This window comes from Muscardinus avellanarius (genome assembly GCF_963383645.1).
Source record: "Muscardinus avellanarius genome assembly, chromosome: 6".
Taxonomy (NCBI): Eukaryota; Metazoa; Chordata; class Mammalia; order Rodentia; family Gliridae; genus Muscardinus; species Muscardinus avellanarius.
In genome coordinates, this window is record NC_137791.1 from 128,619,327 (window position 1) to 128,639,323 (window position 19,997).

A 19,997-nucleotide genomic window follows, 5' to 3' on the forward strand; every position below is an offset into this window, starting at 1 on the left:
AGTTTATGGCCAGGTTTAGCAACTTAGTGAGACCCTCTACAACATCATGAAACTCTGTTTCAAAATTAAAAAAAAATAAAAAGAAGGAAATATTTCTTATTTTTAAAGATCGTTTGAATCACAATCAAAGGTATTGTGACATGTTAAAAGAGGTGAAGGCTGGGCGTGGTGGTGCACGCTTGTAATTCCCGCACTTGTGAGGCTGAGACAGGAGGATCACATAGGTTCGAAACCAGCCTCAGCTACTTAGTGAGGCTCTCAGCAACTTAGTGAGACTGTTTCTAAATAAAGTATAAAATAGGTCTGGGAGTATAGCCTAGAGGTAGAAAGCCTCTGGGTTCTACCCCCAGTACCACCACCAAAAAAAAAAAAAAAGCTTAAGCATGGTAGATTTGTAGCTAGAATGTTCATAAAAAATCAAAACTCCCACGAATGGTCTTTAATTTTATCATATATGTTTGCAGAGATGTCCAGCAACAACAACAACAAATGCCAGTTACTGGCACATCTATAGAAATTCATGCTTGCTGAGGAAAGAAAAGAACCAGGGAAGTAAAATCTAAACTACCTTCAGCTTTTCAATTGACAATTTATTAATTAATTTTCTATTGTGAAAATACATAAAATACAAAGCTGATCAGTTAAAATAAGTTTACAATTCAATGGCATGAAGTCCATTCATTTTATTGCATGACCATTACCCTTATCTACCTTCAGAACACTTTTATCTTCCAAAACAGAATTCATTACTCATTAAATTGGATGGTAGTGATCCCGGGCGTGGTGGCGCAAGCTTGTAATCCCAGCATTTGGGAGGCAGAGACAGGAGGATCGAGGTCCAAGGACAGCCTCAGCTACTAACTACTCAGGCATTTTCAACTCAGTGAGACCCTGTTTCAAAAGAAAGGATAAATAATAGGGCTGAGGGTGTATTGACTTCTGACATGTCTACAATTAGACCTATACCAGAAAAAATTGCTCCAATGACTTTAGCGTTTTTTTTCTCCCATAAAGGACACTTAACACCAAGTGGCAAGAAGTATCTAAAATACTCACAGACTTAGATTCTGCTCAGAATAGTGGTTCCCAATGAGCTCATACAACAGATAGACTTAAGTACTCTGTTTTCTCAACGCTCCCTCCCTTGATGGCCTTAATGGCCCTTCATCAGAAGGGGCAATTATAGTTACTGACTTAAGGGAAGCCCGAGTCATCGCCCCAAGGGCCAGTGAAAACTCAGAAACTCATGAAGACTGAAGTGTACATTGGCTGCCAAAACGGGCCTCACCATAGAAGATGACCAAGTCAAGCTCCAATTTTCCTTTAAAGAGCCCCTAATGTGTGCGTGCATCAGCGTGTCATTTGAATCTCACTATGATGTGTAGTTACCAGGCACCAATAAAAGTTTTTTAAAAAAGTACTTGGTCATCACATCCTGAATGCTCATGACAAGACCGTATGCAATTGTATTGCGTCTTGAAAATAATTGACCGCCTGGGAATAGTTTATGTGTAACATCTGAATAGACGAAGTTGAGAGAATACATGAAAATGTATGAGAAGTTAAAATAAAATACCAGTAGTACATTAACATAAGCTGAAAGTCTTATAATGGCATCCTATTAACCCTTGCATCCTGATGATGTGATCCGAATTCTCACTTTTTTGTGTGTGGTACTTTAAACCTAGGGCACTGAACCCCTGAGCTATACCCCCAGCCCTACCTTACTGGTTTTATGCTGTTGTTGTTATTGTTTGGAAACAGGGTCTCACTAAGTTGTGGAAGGCCTCACTAAGTTGCTGAGGCTGGCTTTAAACCAGCAGTCCTCCTGTCTCGGCCTCCAAGTACTGGGATTACAGGCATGTGCCACCAAGCTTGGCTTCACTTTTTATGTTGGAATGTTGAAGATAACAGTCTAAAATATTCTCTATGATCCCTATAGGTCTTGGGGTTATTGAAGAATTAAGTCTGGGATCTGGGAGTATTAACGATTTTAAGAGATTTTCTTCAAGTGGCTATGATGTGCTATCCACGCATCAAAATCACCCGGAGACCTTGTTAAAACCTGTTCTTCTTGGCCTCACACAGAGAACGGTGACAATAAGATGTGGAAAATAAATCGATAAAAAAGTGTATGTGTGTAACTGGGGATTGAAAGTAGGGACCCTACACCTTTGAGCTACATTCTCAACCCTATTTTATTTTGACATAGGGTCTTGCTAAGTTTCTGTGTACTGTCTTTGAGTCTGTGATCCTTCTGTCTCAGCCTCCCCTGTACTGAGCTGACAGATATGTGCCACCATACCAGCAATAAATAGAAAATAAAAAAATATATATATTAATTTAACTCTTAGAGAAAGGCTAGCCAAATAATGTATGTTTATGGACTTATATGTACAGATTTATATAAAGCAATGTGTATTAGAAATGTACTTTTATTGAACCCAGAGGGGTTGCTTCAGATGGCCTGATTCTAATACTAGTAAAAGTGCACACCATAACGCCCTTTGGTAGGTTCCGAGAAAAGCTGGTCTCTGGTGCTGTTAAGACCAAGGGGCAAGTTTTGGTCCTGGTGTCTGTGCCAGGAGAAGGGATATGCTACCAGCGGGCAGAAAAGGTACAGCAAGGTTACAGATAAGCGACCCAACCCCAAAGCCAGCCACTGCCGTGAGCAGGCACAGATGCGCAGCTGGAGGCTCCCCCTGCAGGCGGCTCTAGGTAGCACGCGCCTGCGTAGCCAGCACACAGGTAGCAAAGCCCAGGACCTCAGCAATGTCCAGCGCTTTAACCCAAGGCTAAGGAGCACCGGTGTGTGCCCGGTGTCAGCCTCATCTGTGCTCACCTGGGACACTGCTCGCTGGGCGTCACGCTCCCAGCCAGGCTCAGCTCCGGGACCAGCGTGGGCTCCCCCGGCCGCCTCCTGCAGTGGGCTGCTCGTTCCCTCACCAGCTGCTCAATTCCTGCGGGGTCCACAGGCTCTGGAGGGATGGGCTTCTCGGGGCCTTCTTCGGGACAGGGATCCTCTGCCTCCTCATCTTCAGGATGCTCCTCTGTCGCGTGTTTCTTCTTCTTCTTCTTGGCCCTCTGTTGGGTGAGAGGCAACCTGGCATCAACAGGAGCTGGGAGCTCCATTTTTTTTTTTTTCTTTTTTTTTTTTTTGGTACTGGGATTGGAACCCAGGGGCTACACCCCCAGCCCTATTTTTATTTTTTATTTTGAAACAGGGTCTCACTGAATTGCAAAGGGCCTCACTAAGAAGCAGAGGCTGTCTGCAAACTGTAATCCTCCTGTCTAAGCCTCCCGAATGCTGGGATGACAAGCGTGCGCCAACACGCCCGACTGGGAGCTCTATTTAAGAGCAGCATCTGCAGCTGCAGAGAGCTGGTACACACCAGCCATCTCCCCCAGCCCCGCTCACTCCGGTGGGTCACCTGCCCACTACCCTCTTTGTGCTTTATCCTCTCCTGTGGGTACGAGCAGGGGATGCTCCTGCCAGGGCTACAATGTGAGGTGATGCAGACCTGTCTAGCGCTTATTATAGGTCCAGGTGCCTGGAAAGGGCTGAAGGAACATTAGCTAGCCATGTGATCATTAATGTTGGTGCTCAAGGTCAAGGCTGGAATGACAGTAACGCTTGAGAACTATGGACATTGAAGGTCACCTTGACCCATCACTTGGATGGGTTTCTGGTTGGATTCTGTTTGACAGGACCATGTGCATAGAGCCATATAATGGTCAGAGGGAAGCAGAAGCAGCTATACCCTCCATGCAGTGGGATCCTGCACATACAGTCCTCAGTGTGCTTGACACTTGGTACTAGCGATGGCTACCCTATTACTTCCTAGTGCGCCCACTCGAATCCTCAACGATGGACAAAGCTGGCTCTAGGGTTGGTCAGCTGGTGGATTTCCGCATAAGCCAATCATTGAGCTCAACTTTTGTCCCCTAGTAAGGAGCTGGCAGGAGGCTGCACTGTCTGCAGGTCCAGCTTCCCCTCCTGTCTCGGGGTCACCTTCCCAAGCCATCCCTGGCCAGCCCTGCTCCCCGCTGAGTGATGACCACACACCTGGGCCTTCCTCCACGCTTTCCACTGCTGGTACGAGGTCCTGTACGCGTCCATCTTCTGCTCGTACTCTTCTGTGTGTTCTTCCAGCAGTTCCTTGATTTCGGCTTGAATTTCTGCTTCATAGGCTTCTTCGTCTGCTTTCTGGTCGACCTTTTCCCTTTAAATTAATTTACAGCACCTTGGTTATTTCTTGGAATTAAGAAAGAGAGAGCATCACATCACGTGGAGTATCGTGCACACCTCTGATCCCCAGTACTTGGGAGGCTGAGACAGGAGGATCACAGGTTTGCAGCCAGCCTCAGCAACTCAGTGAGGCTCACAACTTAGTGAGACCCTGTTTCAAAATAAAAATAAAATAGGGCTGGGGGTGTAGCTCAGAGGTCTAATGCCACTGGGTTCTACGCCCAGTACCACAAAATAAAAGAAAATATCAAGTATATTTTATAATATGTAATTATAATGCATCAATAAAAGTGAAAACAAAATCTGGTATAATGTGATAAATTAAAAAACAAACACGGATGCAGGTGGGCCGAATGTGAGTGTCTGACATGACCAGGTGACGGACCAGGGGAACCCTGGGGAGGGCAGGGAGCGGCACCATCTCTGAAGAACGTTTGGGGTCAGCATGGCAAGGGAAGAAAGGTGTTCCTCGAGACTTGATATTTCTACTTCCAGGCGTTTCTGAAAACTCAGTCATGTACACCCCAAAGGACAGTATTACAGAAGGGATATCTAAACACTTGAAATATATAATTGACTAACTGGGCGTAGTGACTCACACTTGTAATCCCAGCATTCTGGAAGCCGAGACAGGGAGATCGTGGTTCACCAACAACCTCAGCTACTTCGTGAGGCCCTTTGCAACTCAGTGAGACCCTGTTTCAAAATAAAGAATAAAAAAATAGGACTGGGGTGCAACTTGGAGGTAGAATGTCCCTGGGTTCCATCCCCAGTACTTCAAAAAAAATGCATTTGAATCTGATGCATCAATGTTCAAATGGACAAGTTTTGCTATATTTATAGTGTGAAGGCTTTTAAGTAAGAACACAAGCTCTATCTGCGCACAGCTGGGTAGATGAGTATCACTTAGCATCGAAGAAGAGACATAAGTATGTATTTACTAAAAAGTAGATGCCACACACGTCCACTCCATTAAGGTCAAACACAGGCGATATTAAACTAGATATTCCGAGGGGTTACACAGAAATGGTAAGACTATAGAAGCAGAAAAACAGTGATTCCCAAAGTCCTGATACTTGTTTCTCCTGGGATAGAGCAGGGTTGCTGCTGGACAGGAACATGGGGGTTGTCCTGGTGCCCACAGTGTTATGGTTCTTAGCCTGGGAGTGATAAGTAAGTTATACATTTTTCATTATTATTTATTTATTTATTTATTTATTTATTTATTTATTTATTTTGGTGGTACTGGGGATGGAACCCGGGTCTTTGCACATGCTAGGTAAATATTCTACCACTGAGCTATATCCCCAGCCTGAGTGTGTGTGTGTGTGTGTGTGTGTGTGTGTGTGTGTGTGTGTGTTGTACTGGGGATTGAAGCCAGGGGTGTTCTTCTCCCAAGCTACACTCCCAGCCCTATTTTATTGTTTTATTTTGAAACAGAGTCTTGCTAAGTTGTTGAGGCTGGCCTTGAACCTGCGATCCTGTCTCAGGCTTTCAGGTACTGGGATTGCAGGTGTGCGCCACCGTGCTCAGCTGCCATTATTTTTTTGAACTGTATTTATATCTTATACACTTTTCGTGATGTATGATACTGCCCAATAATTTTTTGGGTGGGGGAAGCTTACTTTCTCAAAACAAGTTTCAAGGGCGTGTTTGTAAACCTCTGGAATTCTCGAAGGGATTTCATTTCTTTCCAAACTTTTATGATGGTCTTAAGCAGCATTCTGTCTTTTTCTTGCTCAGCATCACGCAGTTTTCTTGTCTGCCTGCAGGATATAATATATGCATGATATTAAAAAGTTACTTAGGTGTGTTTATTTGCAAACTAAAATGAAATGAATAATGCTACGGTGACTGTATATTCAATCAGGTGGCTACAGAATTTCTAACGGAGTTCTAGAAAAACCAATGTGAATTTAGACACTAGGAAGCCAATCTGTTTTTGAAAGATTTATTTGATTGCATTCTCTCTAGGTGAATCTGACTTCAATTAAACTAAATCACCTTTTATATTTTTTTTATAAGGCCACGTTACCTTAACCTAACAGCCTCCTCTGTGGTTATGAAAATAAGACATCTAGCAGTAAGTAAAGGCTGTTCTCGTGTGCTCTATTTTTGTAAACATGGCAAAGCATGCTGCCGTCTGATAGCAAAACGCTCAGGTCTTTCTCTGGTAACACAGATCATGAGTTCCATGCTGAGGAGGAGAAATAATTCTATTACATGCTTTGGAGAATTGTCAGTACCAATGAGCTCACCCATGTTTTTGGCTTGACCCCAAAAGGTATCAACTGAAAAAACTTTTATTTCCATCATTTGCAGTGTTTGAGGATTATTTAATACCTTCTTTTTCTAGTACTAGGGATGGAACCCAGTAGCATTCTACCTCCAAGTTATACCCCAACCCTTTTTGACTTTTCTTTTGAAACAGGGTCTTACTGGGTTGCTGACGGTCTTCCTGAGGCTGTTCTTGAACCTGGCATCCTCCTGTATCAGCCTCCTAAGTACCGGGAGTACAGGCACGTGTCACCACACCTGATTAATATTTTAAACCTTCTTTACAAACTATGGCCAAAATTAGACTCCCCCCCAAAATGTGCTCTATTATGTCACTCATTAGTTAGTTAATTAATGAATCCCTTGTCTAATTTCTGGACCAATGATCTGTGTCTTGGGAGAGAGCTGTCTCCATCCCCAGGGAGTTTAGAGCTTAGCTCAGGAGACACATTGATGATGACACATGCAGGGTGAGGGCTATCTAAGAGACTGTGGTAATCCAAGGAGTGAACCTTGAATAAGTTAGTCCCTCCTGACCTGCAGGGTGCCTGGATCCCGAGGCCATATGTGTGCCCCCTTAGAGATGGCACAGAGAAGCAAGAGGTCTAGGTTTCTAATCGTTCAACTGGTGGCAGTGGAAAGGAAAGATGGCAAGGGATGACAAGCCAGAGAGTAGCTGGGTAGCCAAGACTTGGGACCCTTTGAAGTCCTTAGAAAAACAAGAAAGGGACAAATAGAATAAGAGGCGTTCTTGGGCAGCTGTCAGACAAGTAGGTGAAGCTGTTGAGCCAGACCACCTAGGCTCGAATCTTGGCTTCCTCATTGATTTGCTGTCCTTGGACAGGTGGCTTTGCCCTGTCATGTAACATCTGTAAACTAGGGACGCTAACAGAACTGACCTCCAGGACTTTGGGGGGAGTAAATGAATGAATACACACAGTGTGAGTGGAACCTAGCCTGCCACCTGTAAGTGGTCCACAAACATCTGTCCTTAACAGGGGTATCTTCCTCTGTTGCCTTAGCTGGCACCTCTTCTGCCTTGTTTTTCAAAATTGTATTATAAAATTATTTTACTGAGTTACATAAGACCTTCAGGCTTTCTGATCTATATTTTATAATATTTTTATCTCCTTTTTAAAGTTTCTAACAAAAATAGCTTCTAAGAAATACTAAAAAAAAAAAAAAACTCTTTGTGAGAGAAATTTGACATATATGCAAAAGGAACAATGAATTAGAACAATGGCTTGGGGACAGACTGTAGAGGAAGAGAGAAAGGCCATTCTGAGCGAGGAGTCAGGGAAGACTTTTCTGCAACCTGATGTAGCCTGGGTCCGGAGCTGGAAGGGATGCCCAGCTCGGAGGGGAAGCGGTGGGAGCTACTGACATCTACACAAGTTTAAAATCACATGATTTATCACATGTCAGAAAGCAGATCTGAAGAAGGTGCAAAGGGAAACATCAGCCCTTGAGCAACTCTGAACATCTGTGATCTGGGCTGAGAAGGAAGATGCGACAAAGGGCCGTGAGAAGGACTGGTGGCTGTGGAGGGACCAGGACATCAGGAGAGGGAGGAGAGTGTCTCACCAGGCAATCTTTGGGGATGATGCTAGCGTTCAAGAGCTGAGGGGCCGTGAGGCTGTGGCTGGAGAGGGCAGCGGTAGAGACAGCCTGGGTAGCAAGTGTGGCCCTGCAAGGAGGTGCTGATGCAGAGCGGTAGCTGGAGGGAGATCTGGGGTCCTAGAATTTTTACTTGTTAGGAGTGAGCACATCAAGGATGAATCCCCAGGAGAGAGAGAACTGAATAAAATTTTGCATATACACCTGTGTGTGTATGTGTGTGCGTGTATATATATATATATATATATATACACGCACACACATACACATCCTGGTTTCTTTTCAAAGGACAACCAACACAGTCATGATGTTGCTATGGAAAATAAAACAAAAAAACCAAGCAATGCTGCCCAGCTTAACTGAACCAACCAATCAACCAACCAACCAACCAACCAACCAAGGGCTCTGCAGGCCTCGGGGTGGAGGTCTCAGGGGCGCTGATGAGTGAATTGCTGGGGTTAAGGAAACAGGCTGCTTAATGAGACATCCGGGACAGATCATCTGCCCAGAATTTGCTTTACCGCCTAGTGAAGAGTCAGTAAAGAACTGAAATCCTTTCTCTCACTGAATCATACATGCGAAATCTCAGAGTTTTGTACCTCTAGTGGCAACAGAACCAGTGCAGTAGGTCTGTGGTCCTAGAGCCCTGGGCATCTCTGTAAGCTTTGCATACAGGCGTGCTGGGTTTCCAAGGGCGATTAATAAACATAGTTCCATATAAAGCAAAGACCGGTTTCAGAAGAGCTTGATGCCACTTTTTATTTCACCCGGTGTGTGCCAAATCAAAGATTCTTCTCACACAGGGGCTGCGATATGATTTCTTTCTGCCACAACAATTAATTTTTAGTTTTCAGGCTGGGGATGTAGCTGAGTCATAGAGCATTTGCCTAGTGAGCACAGGCCTCGGTTTCATCCCCAGCAGCACACAAAGCAAACAATAAATTTGCATTTTTAAACATATTCTTCATGCTTTTTCAGGTATAGTATATAAACTTAACTAATAGCTACCTTGCCAGAAGAATTTCCAACTCATAGCTAAATTGCAAAATGCACAGTATACACTGACATTCCTTGCTTTCTTACTTCTTATTCTTATGTTCTTACTTCATTTACTACTTGCTCTATGCTTTGTGGAAATACTCATACACAAATACATAGGTATGGGAACTTTAATTATAGTTTAATTTAAATCATGAAAATGGAAATAATGCAAAAGCTTGTCATTTTGGGATTGTACAATCTATAATAAACCTACATATGGCAAGCCTCTAAACAATGATAGAGACTTAGACATAAGAAGAGATTTTCTTTCTTTTTTATCTGTTGTATATATAGAAAGCAAGGTGCAGAATGGTATATAATTGTTTAAAATATATACATATAAAGAACTGGGCCCCGTGGCATATGCTGTAACTCCAATAGTGGGAGGCTAAGACAAAAAGATTGCAGGTTCGAGAACAGCCTTAGCCATTAGGTGAGACACTCAGCAACTTAATAAGACCCTGCTTTAAAAATAAATAAATAAAAGGGGAGAGGGTGTCACTCAGAGATAGAATGCCTCTTGGTTCAATCCCCAGTACCAAAAAGAAAACAGAAGAAAACAAACAAAACAGGACCCCCCAAAACATCAATATAGAACTGAAAAAAAAACCTGAAATTTTTTCCTAAAGGATGGGCCTTTACATGATGTTCATAGTTTAAGCCTCTAGTTCCTTATTGTTGGACATTCACAGGGTTTTAGTTTTTGAATTTTAAAATGATGAATAATTAGGAGAAACAAAAAGTGCAAATAGTAACACTTAACGACATTTTGTCTCATTGCTTACAATTTTAAAAAATGAAGTATTGTGGCTGCACTTGAAGAGCTCCTTTTCTCTACCCAACCCCTCCCTTCCAGGAGGAAGAAACTGGAATGTGTCTTTTCTATCTGTTTATATCATACAAGTGCCGTGACAAATGATATATTTAGGTATTTTCAGCCCTGTCATTTGGTGAGTGTCCTCTGACAAGGTTTTTCATTCAACATTGTTTTGCAGATTCATCCACGTTGGTACCTGCAGGTCAGCCAGCTGAATGAGTCCATTGTATATGAAGATGTGTTCCTCCTGGTATTGGGTTATTTCGAGTTTCTCACATTTATGAGCGGCGCTGGGCACATCTTCACACGTGTCTCCACATGCATGTGCACACGTGTTTTCTCAGAGGCCACATACCTGGGGCAGAATCAGCTGGGTCCCAGCTGATGGGCACCGGCCACATCCTACTGGTCAAGGGCTGCCCCACTCGTTAAAGCGGTGGCGGTAGCATTTTTTGCTCATAACTGCGGAGTATGAGTTACCATTTCTCTGCCTCATCCTTCATGTTTTGTGTTGATATGATGGATGTCTCATTATTATTTAGAAAGTCTTTAGAAAAAACTGCCAGGAAAAAATACACTCTAAACAAGTACACATCTGACAGGGAGAAAAGAAAGATAGAAAGAAAGACGTAATTACAATTATACACTTGACTCACCGAATTTCAGATTTATAGTCACTGATGGTTTTTTGGTTTGTATCGACAGATTGAGGTTTTTCTGGATTAAGTCCAGTCTGGACAGTGTTTCTTAGAGCTTGGAGCTTAAGAAGATAAAGATACAAGTTTTGTGTTAGAAATTCTATCCCCTACTGTAAGAAATGTGACGACTTTCCCCACTCTCTTAGGCAAAATGGTCTGCGTATTCTGTGAATGGTCGTTCAAATTCCTAGCGTTCTCTTAACTTTCATCAAAATTAACTTGGACAGAGGAACGTTCCATCTGTTCTTAAAGCTATCGACTAATAAGGACCAGTGTTTGTCCACCCTTGTTCCGTGATCCAGAGAGTCCAGCTGCTCATGAGAAGCAACAGACGCCCACTGTATACCAAGATGGTTCCTACTGGTGTGAGGTTGTTTTAGCTTCTTGCTTTTATGAATGACACTGTGGATGCACAATGGTATACTTGTGATAGAAATCATAAAATTGTAGATTCGTAACAGGAGGTATTATGGAGTAAACTCTTTGGGGACAGTGGGATTTTAAAGTCAAGGTATGAGACTACAATTGCCTATAGTCAAAATTATCCATGGAAATCTTATACCATAGTGCCACACTGGGAGTAAATCCACATGGTGGCCACTCCTTTAAGCATCGGTTGAAGCAGCTGCTATACTGTTCAGTTCCCCGCACTATGGTAAGATTTATAGAAAAATGAGAATATCTCCACGGACAGAGAAAGTGTAAAGCCACTGATGGTCCCAGGAGCCAAGATCTCTTCAGTAAGTAAGAGTCATGTCTCCTGTCTGATCCCCATTTCTTGGGAGTAGAATCACCTTGCACTATTCACAAAATGCACAACTGAATCTGAACTTTTTTAGTGTAAACCTTCTATACCCTTCCTTAAGGACAGAGGGACATATGGGAGAGAGGGGCAGGAACATTTCACTGCTAGAGAATATTTTTATTGTTTGGGCTCTTCTGAAGAACCAACCACCATCAAAAAAAAAGCACAAAGATCAAATGTACCTTATCCGTAAGGTATTTTGCCTTGTTTCTCTGATGTCTTGCCAGGTACTGGTCATATAACTGGGCCAGCTTGGATGCCAAAACGTGCTCTCGGCTAAAACAGGGGTGATGCGTGAAGATTAACCCCGAAATATCAATGTCCAGCTGGAAATTTCCAGGAGGGTCTCCAGATCCAATCATGTGCTGACTAGGGTGGACATACTTCACTGCCTGCAGGAAGAGCAGAGAGCCGTGGACTGGGTTAATGCACTTGCTAGATAAGGATGCTCTAATCCTCCAAAGGAAGCATTCGGATGCAAAGCGGCTCCTGTCCTGGGAGGTTAGGCAGGAGGTGTTGGTTACTGCGGAGGGGCCTGCTCTTTTTCTGAATACCAGAAGAGGACTGTGAAAACCAGGACTGAGAAAAGAAATCGCTTCAGTCTTGCTTTCCTGTGTCTTTTAGACTTCACTGCTCTCCATGTCAGAGTCCAAATCTTTTTCAGGCAGACTATCCTAGCTCTCAAAGTCTTGGGCTTCCTAACTGGAGATTCTTTTAAGATGAGATGCACAGATTCTAGTCTAAATTAATCGTTATTTGGATTGAAGATACATTCTCACATAACTATAATTTTAAAATGTGAAAACCTTTCCTTCCTCCCTACCTCCTTCCCTTCCTCTTTCCTTCCTTCTTTCCTTCCTTCTTTCTTTTCTCTTCTTTTCTTTTCTTTTCTTTTCTTTTCTTTTCTTTTCTTTTCTTTTCTTTTCTTTTCTTTCTTTCTTGTACTGAGGATGCAACCCAAGGGTGCCTTACCTCGAAATTACACCCCTACCTCTTTCTATTTTTTTTTTTTTTTTTTGTGTGTGTGTGTGTGTGTGTGGTACTGAGGATGGAACCCAGAGACTTTCTACCTCTGAGCTACACTCCCAGATCTATTTTATATATTTTTTTGAAAACAGGGACTCACTAAGTTGCTGAGGGCCTCACTAAGTAAGTGCTGAGGCTGGCTTTGAACCTGTGCAATCCTCCCATCTCAGCCTCTCAAGTACTGGGATTACAAGCGTGCGCCACCACGTCCGGCTCCCTATTTTTTTGTTTTGAAACAGTGTCTCACTAAATTACTGATGCTGGCCTCAAACCTGAAATTCTCCTGTTCAGCCTCCCAAGTATGGATATTATACGCATGCACCACTGCACCTGGTTTGAGATTAAATTTTTCTTAATAATACTTCATGCTGGATCCAATTTTCCTGGATAGGAATAAGGTTAGTACTTAAAACAATTGAGGCCGGGCATGGTGGAGCATGCTTGTAATCCTCGAGCTTGAGAGGCAGAGACAGGAGGATCATACAGGTTCAAAGCCAGCCTTGATGGCTCAAGAGACCCTGTTTCTTTTTTTTTTTTCTCCCACCCTGCGGGTCTGGGGATGGAACCCAGAGGCATTTGACCTCTGAGCTACACCCTCTGCCCAATTTTTTATTTTTTTATTTTTAAACAGGGTCTCACTGAGTTGCGAAGGGCCTCACTAAGTAGCTGAGGCTGTCTGCAAACCGCGATCCTCCTGTCTCAGCCTCCCAAATGCTGGGATTACAAGCGTGCGCCACCACGCCCGGCTAAGAGACCCTGTTTCCAAATAAAAAATGGGTCTGGCCGGGTGTGGTGGTGCATGCTTGTAATCTCCGCGCTTGGGAGGCTGAGACAGGAGGATCACACAGGTTCGAAGCCAGCCTCAGCTACTTAGTGAGGCTCTCAGCAACTTAGTGAGACCCTGTTTCCAAATAAAATATAAAATGGGTCTGGGAGTATAGCCCGGAGGTAGAAAGTCTCAGGGTTCCACCCCCAGTACCACAAAAAAAAAAAGAAAGAAAGAAAGAAAGAAAGAAAGAAAGAAAGAAAGAAAGAATGAAAGAGGGACAGAGAGGAGCTGAATCCCATGTGTAGAAAACAGGAATGGAAACTTCCAGTGAGAATGTCTTGGGCTGTTTGACTTATGGGATCTCTGTTGTCCTCCCATGAAATCCTCAAGATATTCTACATAAATCACCCTGCTGGGGCTGGTTGAAGTTGGGGAGCTTAAAAACGAGGGGAGACATTTTTGACTCTGTGTGTTTATTTTCTTTCCTGCTTATAGACATTGACTACAGGTGGTCAGAGACAAATTACTCAATTCTTTAGCAGAAATGAGTCCTGGAAGATATATATATATATATATAGTCTGAAAAATAATAATATAAGATTGTGTGGCTTAAATGTTTTATTTACAAGTTATAAGGTTAGATGGAAATTGTGAAAACTCTAGTCAGAATGAAGCTCTCATCCTTCACATTGTGGGCAACATGCTCCACAATCTCTTCACTGACTTCTGAATTTAGCTCTTCTTAGACTGTAGTGCTAGATCGCTCTTAAATTGCGCTGGGAACTTGGGCAAGTCACTAGATGCCTCTAGGCCTCTCTATCTTCATTTATAAAAAGGGGAAGCTGAGGAAAAGGACTCAGTGTTTTGTACATTTGCTGGCATCAGATAAAGTAATTCAGAGATATCATCTCATTCACTAAACAAGGATTAGTGGGTGCCTGCAATGTTATGGGCTCCGTCTTTAAGGACAATCCATTCAGAGGGGGAAGAAAGCCCTGGGACCTGAAGGGAGAAGGCCTGGAGGTGCAGAGGAGGGATGGGAGTCCAGAGAGGGAGCCAGCATCAGGGTGCTATTGTTATACTAATGTGACTCCCTATCACACTTAAGAACAGAATAGGGGAGGCCCACAGTGTGTGTGTGTGTGTGTGTGTGTGTGTGTGTGTGTGTGTGTGTGTGTGTGTGCGTGCACGTGTGTGTGCATGTGAAACACATATAAAAATGTATTCTCACTTATTTTATAGTGTGATCTGATTTTCAGTTACTAATAGTCATCAAGATCATTCCCCAGCTGGGAAAACCAAAGCAGACTGATATTTCTTTACAGAATTGAAAATTTGATGTTTTATTACTATAAATGTAGGGAGCACCATAGTAAAATCCCATAAGAAATCCTAAGTTCAAAATGCTTATTAACAATCTTCTAGCCTAAAACACAGTATCACTTAAATGGCTAAGATAAAATAAACTAATATATTCTTTCTTATAAATGCAATACAAAGCAGATGAGACTAAGACAATCACAAGTTAACTGGTAAAATAAAACTCATCAGAATATGCTTTATTGTAAATGCAAATATTGGGAATGATTTTTTTTTGTACTGGGGGTGGAACCCAGGGGCATTCTACCTCCAAGCTATGCCCCCAGCCCCATTATTTATTCTTTATTTTTAAACAGGGTCTCACTGAGTTGCAAAGGGCCTCACTAAGTAGCTGAGGCTGTCTGCAAACCGCGATCCTCCTGTCTCAGCCTGTCAAATGCTGGGATTACAAGTGTGCGCCACCACGCCCGGCTAACATGGCACTTTTAACACCTCTACCTCCCATACATACATGGCACAGAATCTCTCTAAGGTCCACAACTGAGGACCCAGAAGAATTTCAGTTAAAGATGGAAAGAATAAAACAGAAAGAAAGGAAACAAAGAAGAAGAGAGGAAGGGAGAAAGAGAGAGAGAGAGAGAGAAGGAGAGAAAGGTTTTGGGGCTATTTTTCAACAACTAATCCTACTTTGCTCTTATGACTAGGTGGACTACATTTTATATTTTACATGCAGTGTCACATTTGGCATTTTATTTTTAGATTAGTTTTTTCTTAAAAGGTGTTAAATTGCATTCTTTCTCATTTGAATCTTAACTTTTTTTTCCCCTCTGTGTTATATCTAATCTCATTTTGAATTTCTCTATCTTTAGTGATCTCTTCTCAATTTAGGAACAGTAGAGTATTTCATTCTTGATAACATTTTTTTCTCTCCGTAATTAAATGAAATGTTCATAATAGGCCTGTATAATGACTCCTTCTTTCCTTTTTATGCAGCACTGGGGAATAAATTTAGGGGCATTCTACCACTGAGCTACATCCCCAGCCATTTTACATCTTATTTTGAGACACCATCTCCCCAAGTTTCCCAGGCTAGATGTGAATTTGCGATGTTCCCGCCTCAGTCTCCCCAGCAGCTGAGATTGCAGGCATACATTATGGTGTCTTGCCACAAGCAGATTCTAAATAAAACATCTAAATTATTCGGAGGGCATACAACCCATCATTTGAATTCATGGTTTGGTGTATTTAACCAAAGGACAGGTGGGCTTGCCTTTAATGGCGGTGGGTTTCTGTCAGTCCTGCTGTGTTGAGTTAGCACCAGACCTGAGACTTCTGAGGCATCGAGTTTTTGTTAAGAGGCAAAGGTATCTCTGATTTCTGATCCAGCAGTCTGACTTGGCTTACTATTACTTGGCTAACAGGACTAAGTCAGGCACTAAGAAAAGCCACCATATGTATGACAGCAGTCAGAGCTAAGTCAAGAGACGGTAGAAAAGAAAGCCTTTCTTCCTATTACGCTTAGCTAATTTATTTTTAACAATAGCCAGTTTTCACTGGAATCGAGCTGATTCTATGTGCCAGGCGCCCTGCTAAATGTGAGGGTTAGCAGGGGGAAGGGATTTGGTCCTGGACCTGGAGTCACCCTCAGGGTGTGTGGGCAAGAGAAAGAGATGGATTGACAGTCTACGGACAAAATGAGAGTGGCCTGCTGATCTATTTCTTTTCTCCTACATTATGTCAAAAAATCAAAGATGGAAGGTCTGTTTGAGCATGAGACTGAAAATACAGGATATGCGTATTTTTAAAAAAGTATTTAAAGCAAAGTAATTTGCATGGGACAATGGAAGAACAGGTTTTGACATTAGACCGGAATAAATGGAGAACAAGATTACAGAAAGTAAAAAATAAATCACAAAATTATTAATTCTGAAAGAAAAGTGTTGTGTTTTTTAAATGCCTGGAAGGTTTCATAGTTACATAAAAACTGAGGTATATAAGTCAATGAAAAAAAAAAGTATTAGAAAATTAAATGAGTTGAGTATGGTGGTGCACGCCTGTAATCCCAGCACTTGGGAGGCTGAGACTGGAGGATGGCAGGTTTGAGGCCATTCAATCTCAGCAACTTAGCAAGACCTGCAACAATTTAGTGAGACCCTTTTTTTAAAAAAAAAAAAAAGGCTGGGGATATAGTTCAGAGGTAGAATGTCCTTGTATTCAATCCCCAGAAACTCTCCTTTCACACACACACACACACACACACACACACACACACACACACACACACACGAGAAAGAAAAAAAATATGTAGGTATAATAACTCCTCTATCTAATATCTTCAAATGATGTTCAAACCCTTGCGTGCTAGCAATGCCCAGGAAGATTCCAGCCTTCAGCCCTCGGACATTTCCCTCCTCTTCCTGTTTATATAACCATGCTCTGTGAGGCAGTATGACAAGCGCCTGTCAGTGGAACAAACCTCTTTCTCTGCTTCCCTATTTCCACCCATCCACCCATGAGCTAGGAAGAGCTCCTTTCTTCAAACTACAGAAAGGGAAAAATTTTCTAATCCCACATAAGAGGGAGGTCCTTCAGTGTTTGTCTTCCAGTGACTGGCTTCTGTCACTTAACATAATGTCATCGAGGTTCATCATGCCCTGGCAAAGGCAGGATTTTATTCTTTTTACTACTGAGTATGTTTTGTATCTTGAATGACCCCACAGGCCCATGGTGAGGGCTTAAGAAGGAACTAAGGTCTTTGGAGGTGTGCCCTTAGTGGGGCTATTGGGACCCCAGATCCCTCTCTCTCCCTTTTTGCTCCCTAGCTGACAGAAGGTGAGCCCCTTCCTCCACCACGGGCTCTCTCCACGACGTCCTGCCTCTCCACAGGCCCAAAGCAACAGGCCAGTGACCATGGACTGAAATTCCTAAACTGTGAGCCCGAGCAACCTTTTCTCCTTTCATGTTAATTATGTCAGATATTTGTTATAGTAGCAGAAAGCTAACACATCCATGGTACATATATACCATGTTTTTTTTTTATTCATCCATTCGTGGACATTGAGGTTCATTCCATATCTTGTCCACTCTGAACAGTGCTGCAGTGGTTAGAAGGGGGAGGAGCACAAGAAGATATTGGTCAAAGGATCCATCATTATAGTTGGGTAGGAGGAATACACATCAAGAGGTCTAAAAATTTCAAGAGCCTAGTGACTGTAGTTAACAATGACAATATGAGGCTCTTGGGAAATGTAAGGAAATTAGATATTATATGCTAGCACCACAAAAAACGGCAACTGTGACATCATGCATTTTTTTTAAACTGGCTATATCCAACCCTTCTGAAGCATCATATTGTCTGCCAGCTTAAAAAAAGAGTATTGGGAGGAAATGTGGTCCTTTTCTACCCTGTCTCCCACCCCCACTAACTGCTTCCCAAGAGGGAAGGAAGAAAGGTCTGACAGGGAGTCAGCCGGAGCCTGGATTCTGGGCGCAGGGTTTGTGATGAACAAGGTTAAGCGGTGGCCTCTGGCTGGACCAAAGTGGTATGTTCTCTTTTGCACCTGTGTGGTAAAGTCACAAAAGCAGACCCAGTGGCTCAGCGTGGGTCTAGATGGGGAATGTGACTCATGGGTGATGGAACAGGAAACCACTGGCTCCAACTGGTCTTCTGCCACCCAGTTCTGCCCTTAATGTAACTGATAATCCGATTCCCTTGGACTTCGCTACATTTCCAAATTAATTTTTAAAGGAGATAGATAAGATTAATAGGCCTCCTTATACTCAATGTTCCGTATTAATTATTTTCCCATTTTCCAATTTAAACCCACAATTTAGTGCCTCATTAAGTCATTGTTTCATGCTGAGATGGATGGATGGATGAATGGATGGATGAAAAGATGGGCTAATGGATTATTTGATATAAGTGTAAATTCACACTGTCTTCATCACTAATTGCATCGTGTATCTTTGTCATGGAAACCAAATAGATGATGAATCCCTCATAGCTGAGGCTTGGGTTTATGTTTGTTTTGTAAGTCTACTCCTGGGCTCACATCAATGGACAAAGTAGCCATTCATTAATACTTGTCTGTAAAAACAATATTTTATAGAAATGGATCATTAAAAAGGGCATAATCTATATCACCTCAGTACTCACAGTGATCCCAGGAGGTGGACAAGATTATGACTGCTCTTATTTTTCAGTTAAAAAACAGGGTCCAGAGAGCCAAAGGGATCTTCCTGAAGCCACACACTAGTTAATAATATTGCGTGACTCTATTCCGATTTTCTGACTAGAATCTGTGTTATTTCTGCCCAGAATCTGTGTTATTTCTGCCCATCATCCTAATTTATACAGTAATCACTAAACATACTCATTCTGTTTTATCTATTTATTTTTGTGTGGCACTGGGGATCTAACCCAGCGGCATTCTATCTCTTAGCTATACCCCCAATCCTCTTTTAAAAATTTCACTTGGAAATAGGGTCTTGCTAAGTTGGTGAGCATCTCATTACTTGCTGAGACTGTCCTTGAACCTGCGATCCTCCTGTCTCAGCCTGCCAAGTACTGGGATTACAAGCATGTACCACCATACACGGCTCTGTTTTATTTTATCAGTATTGAAATATTATAAACTTAAGCCTGGAATGAAGGCACACACCTGTAATCCCAGTGCTTGGCAATCTGAGATGGGAAGATCATAGGATCCAGGCCAGCCTCAGTAAGTTAGCATGACTATATATATGGCTGTGGCTAGGAGGCAGAATATTTCTGAGTTTAATCCTCAGAGGTGGGGGGGAAGTAAATAAGCATTACAAATTTAAAGTTACTTGAATTTCTGAAAGATGCAGTTCCAGCCAAGCAAGAGTAAAATATTTAACTCTGAGGGGAGACAACCCCACCTGTTTACATAGTCATCCTTACTAAACTCCATTTTAAGCACTTCGAGGTAGCTATGGTTTGGAAAAAGTTTGAGTTTGTGCCCCAAAGTTCTCTGTGCTGGAGGATTGGTCCCCAGGGTGTTGGCGTTAAGCTGTGAAACCTTTACGATGGGGCCGAGTGGAAGATGGCTAGGTCGTAGGCACCAACCTCCGAGGGATTGATGCTGACCTCCTGGAGCCCACTGGGCTGATGCAGGTGAAAGCGTATCATCTCACTGAATCTGCACAGTAGTTCTCGGGAGGTAGATGTTATTGCTATGTTTAAGATGAAGAAATGAAGTCACAGAGAGATAAAGGACAAGTTCATTTGAAGGATGGCTAGCAGTAGGACTCAATTCAGGCATCTGGATTCAGAGTGTTGGGCAATACAGCCAAAAAAGATTTGCCAGGGTAGTAAATATCCAGTTAGATCCTAAAGACAAGAGGGGGAGATGATT

At 42.6% G+C, this 19,997-nt stretch overlaps 1 protein-coding gene across 1 annotated transcript in view; it reads right to left on the reverse strand.

Annotated features, from left to right (window-relative positions):
- The window catches only part of CC2D2A (coiled-coil and C2 domain containing 2A), a gene marked incomplete at its 3' end in the record, with an annotated part of 108,649 nt that overhangs the window by 52,632 nt on the left and 36,020 nt on the right, over positions 1-19,997 (reverse strand). The window contains exons 11-15 of the mRNA XM_080697344.1: positions 11,687-11,896; positions 10,658-10,761; positions 5,875-6,015; positions 4,067-4,223; positions 2,843-3,084 (exon numbers count right to left, since the gene is read on the reverse strand). Coding sequence (XP_080553470.1) covers positions 2,843-3,084; positions 4,067-4,223; positions 5,875-6,015; positions 10,658-10,761; positions 11,687-11,896 — 854 coding nt within the window. The remainder of the gene's footprint in view (positions 1-2,842; positions 3,085-4,066; positions 4,224-5,874; positions 6,016-10,657; positions 10,762-11,686; positions 11,897-19,997) is intronic.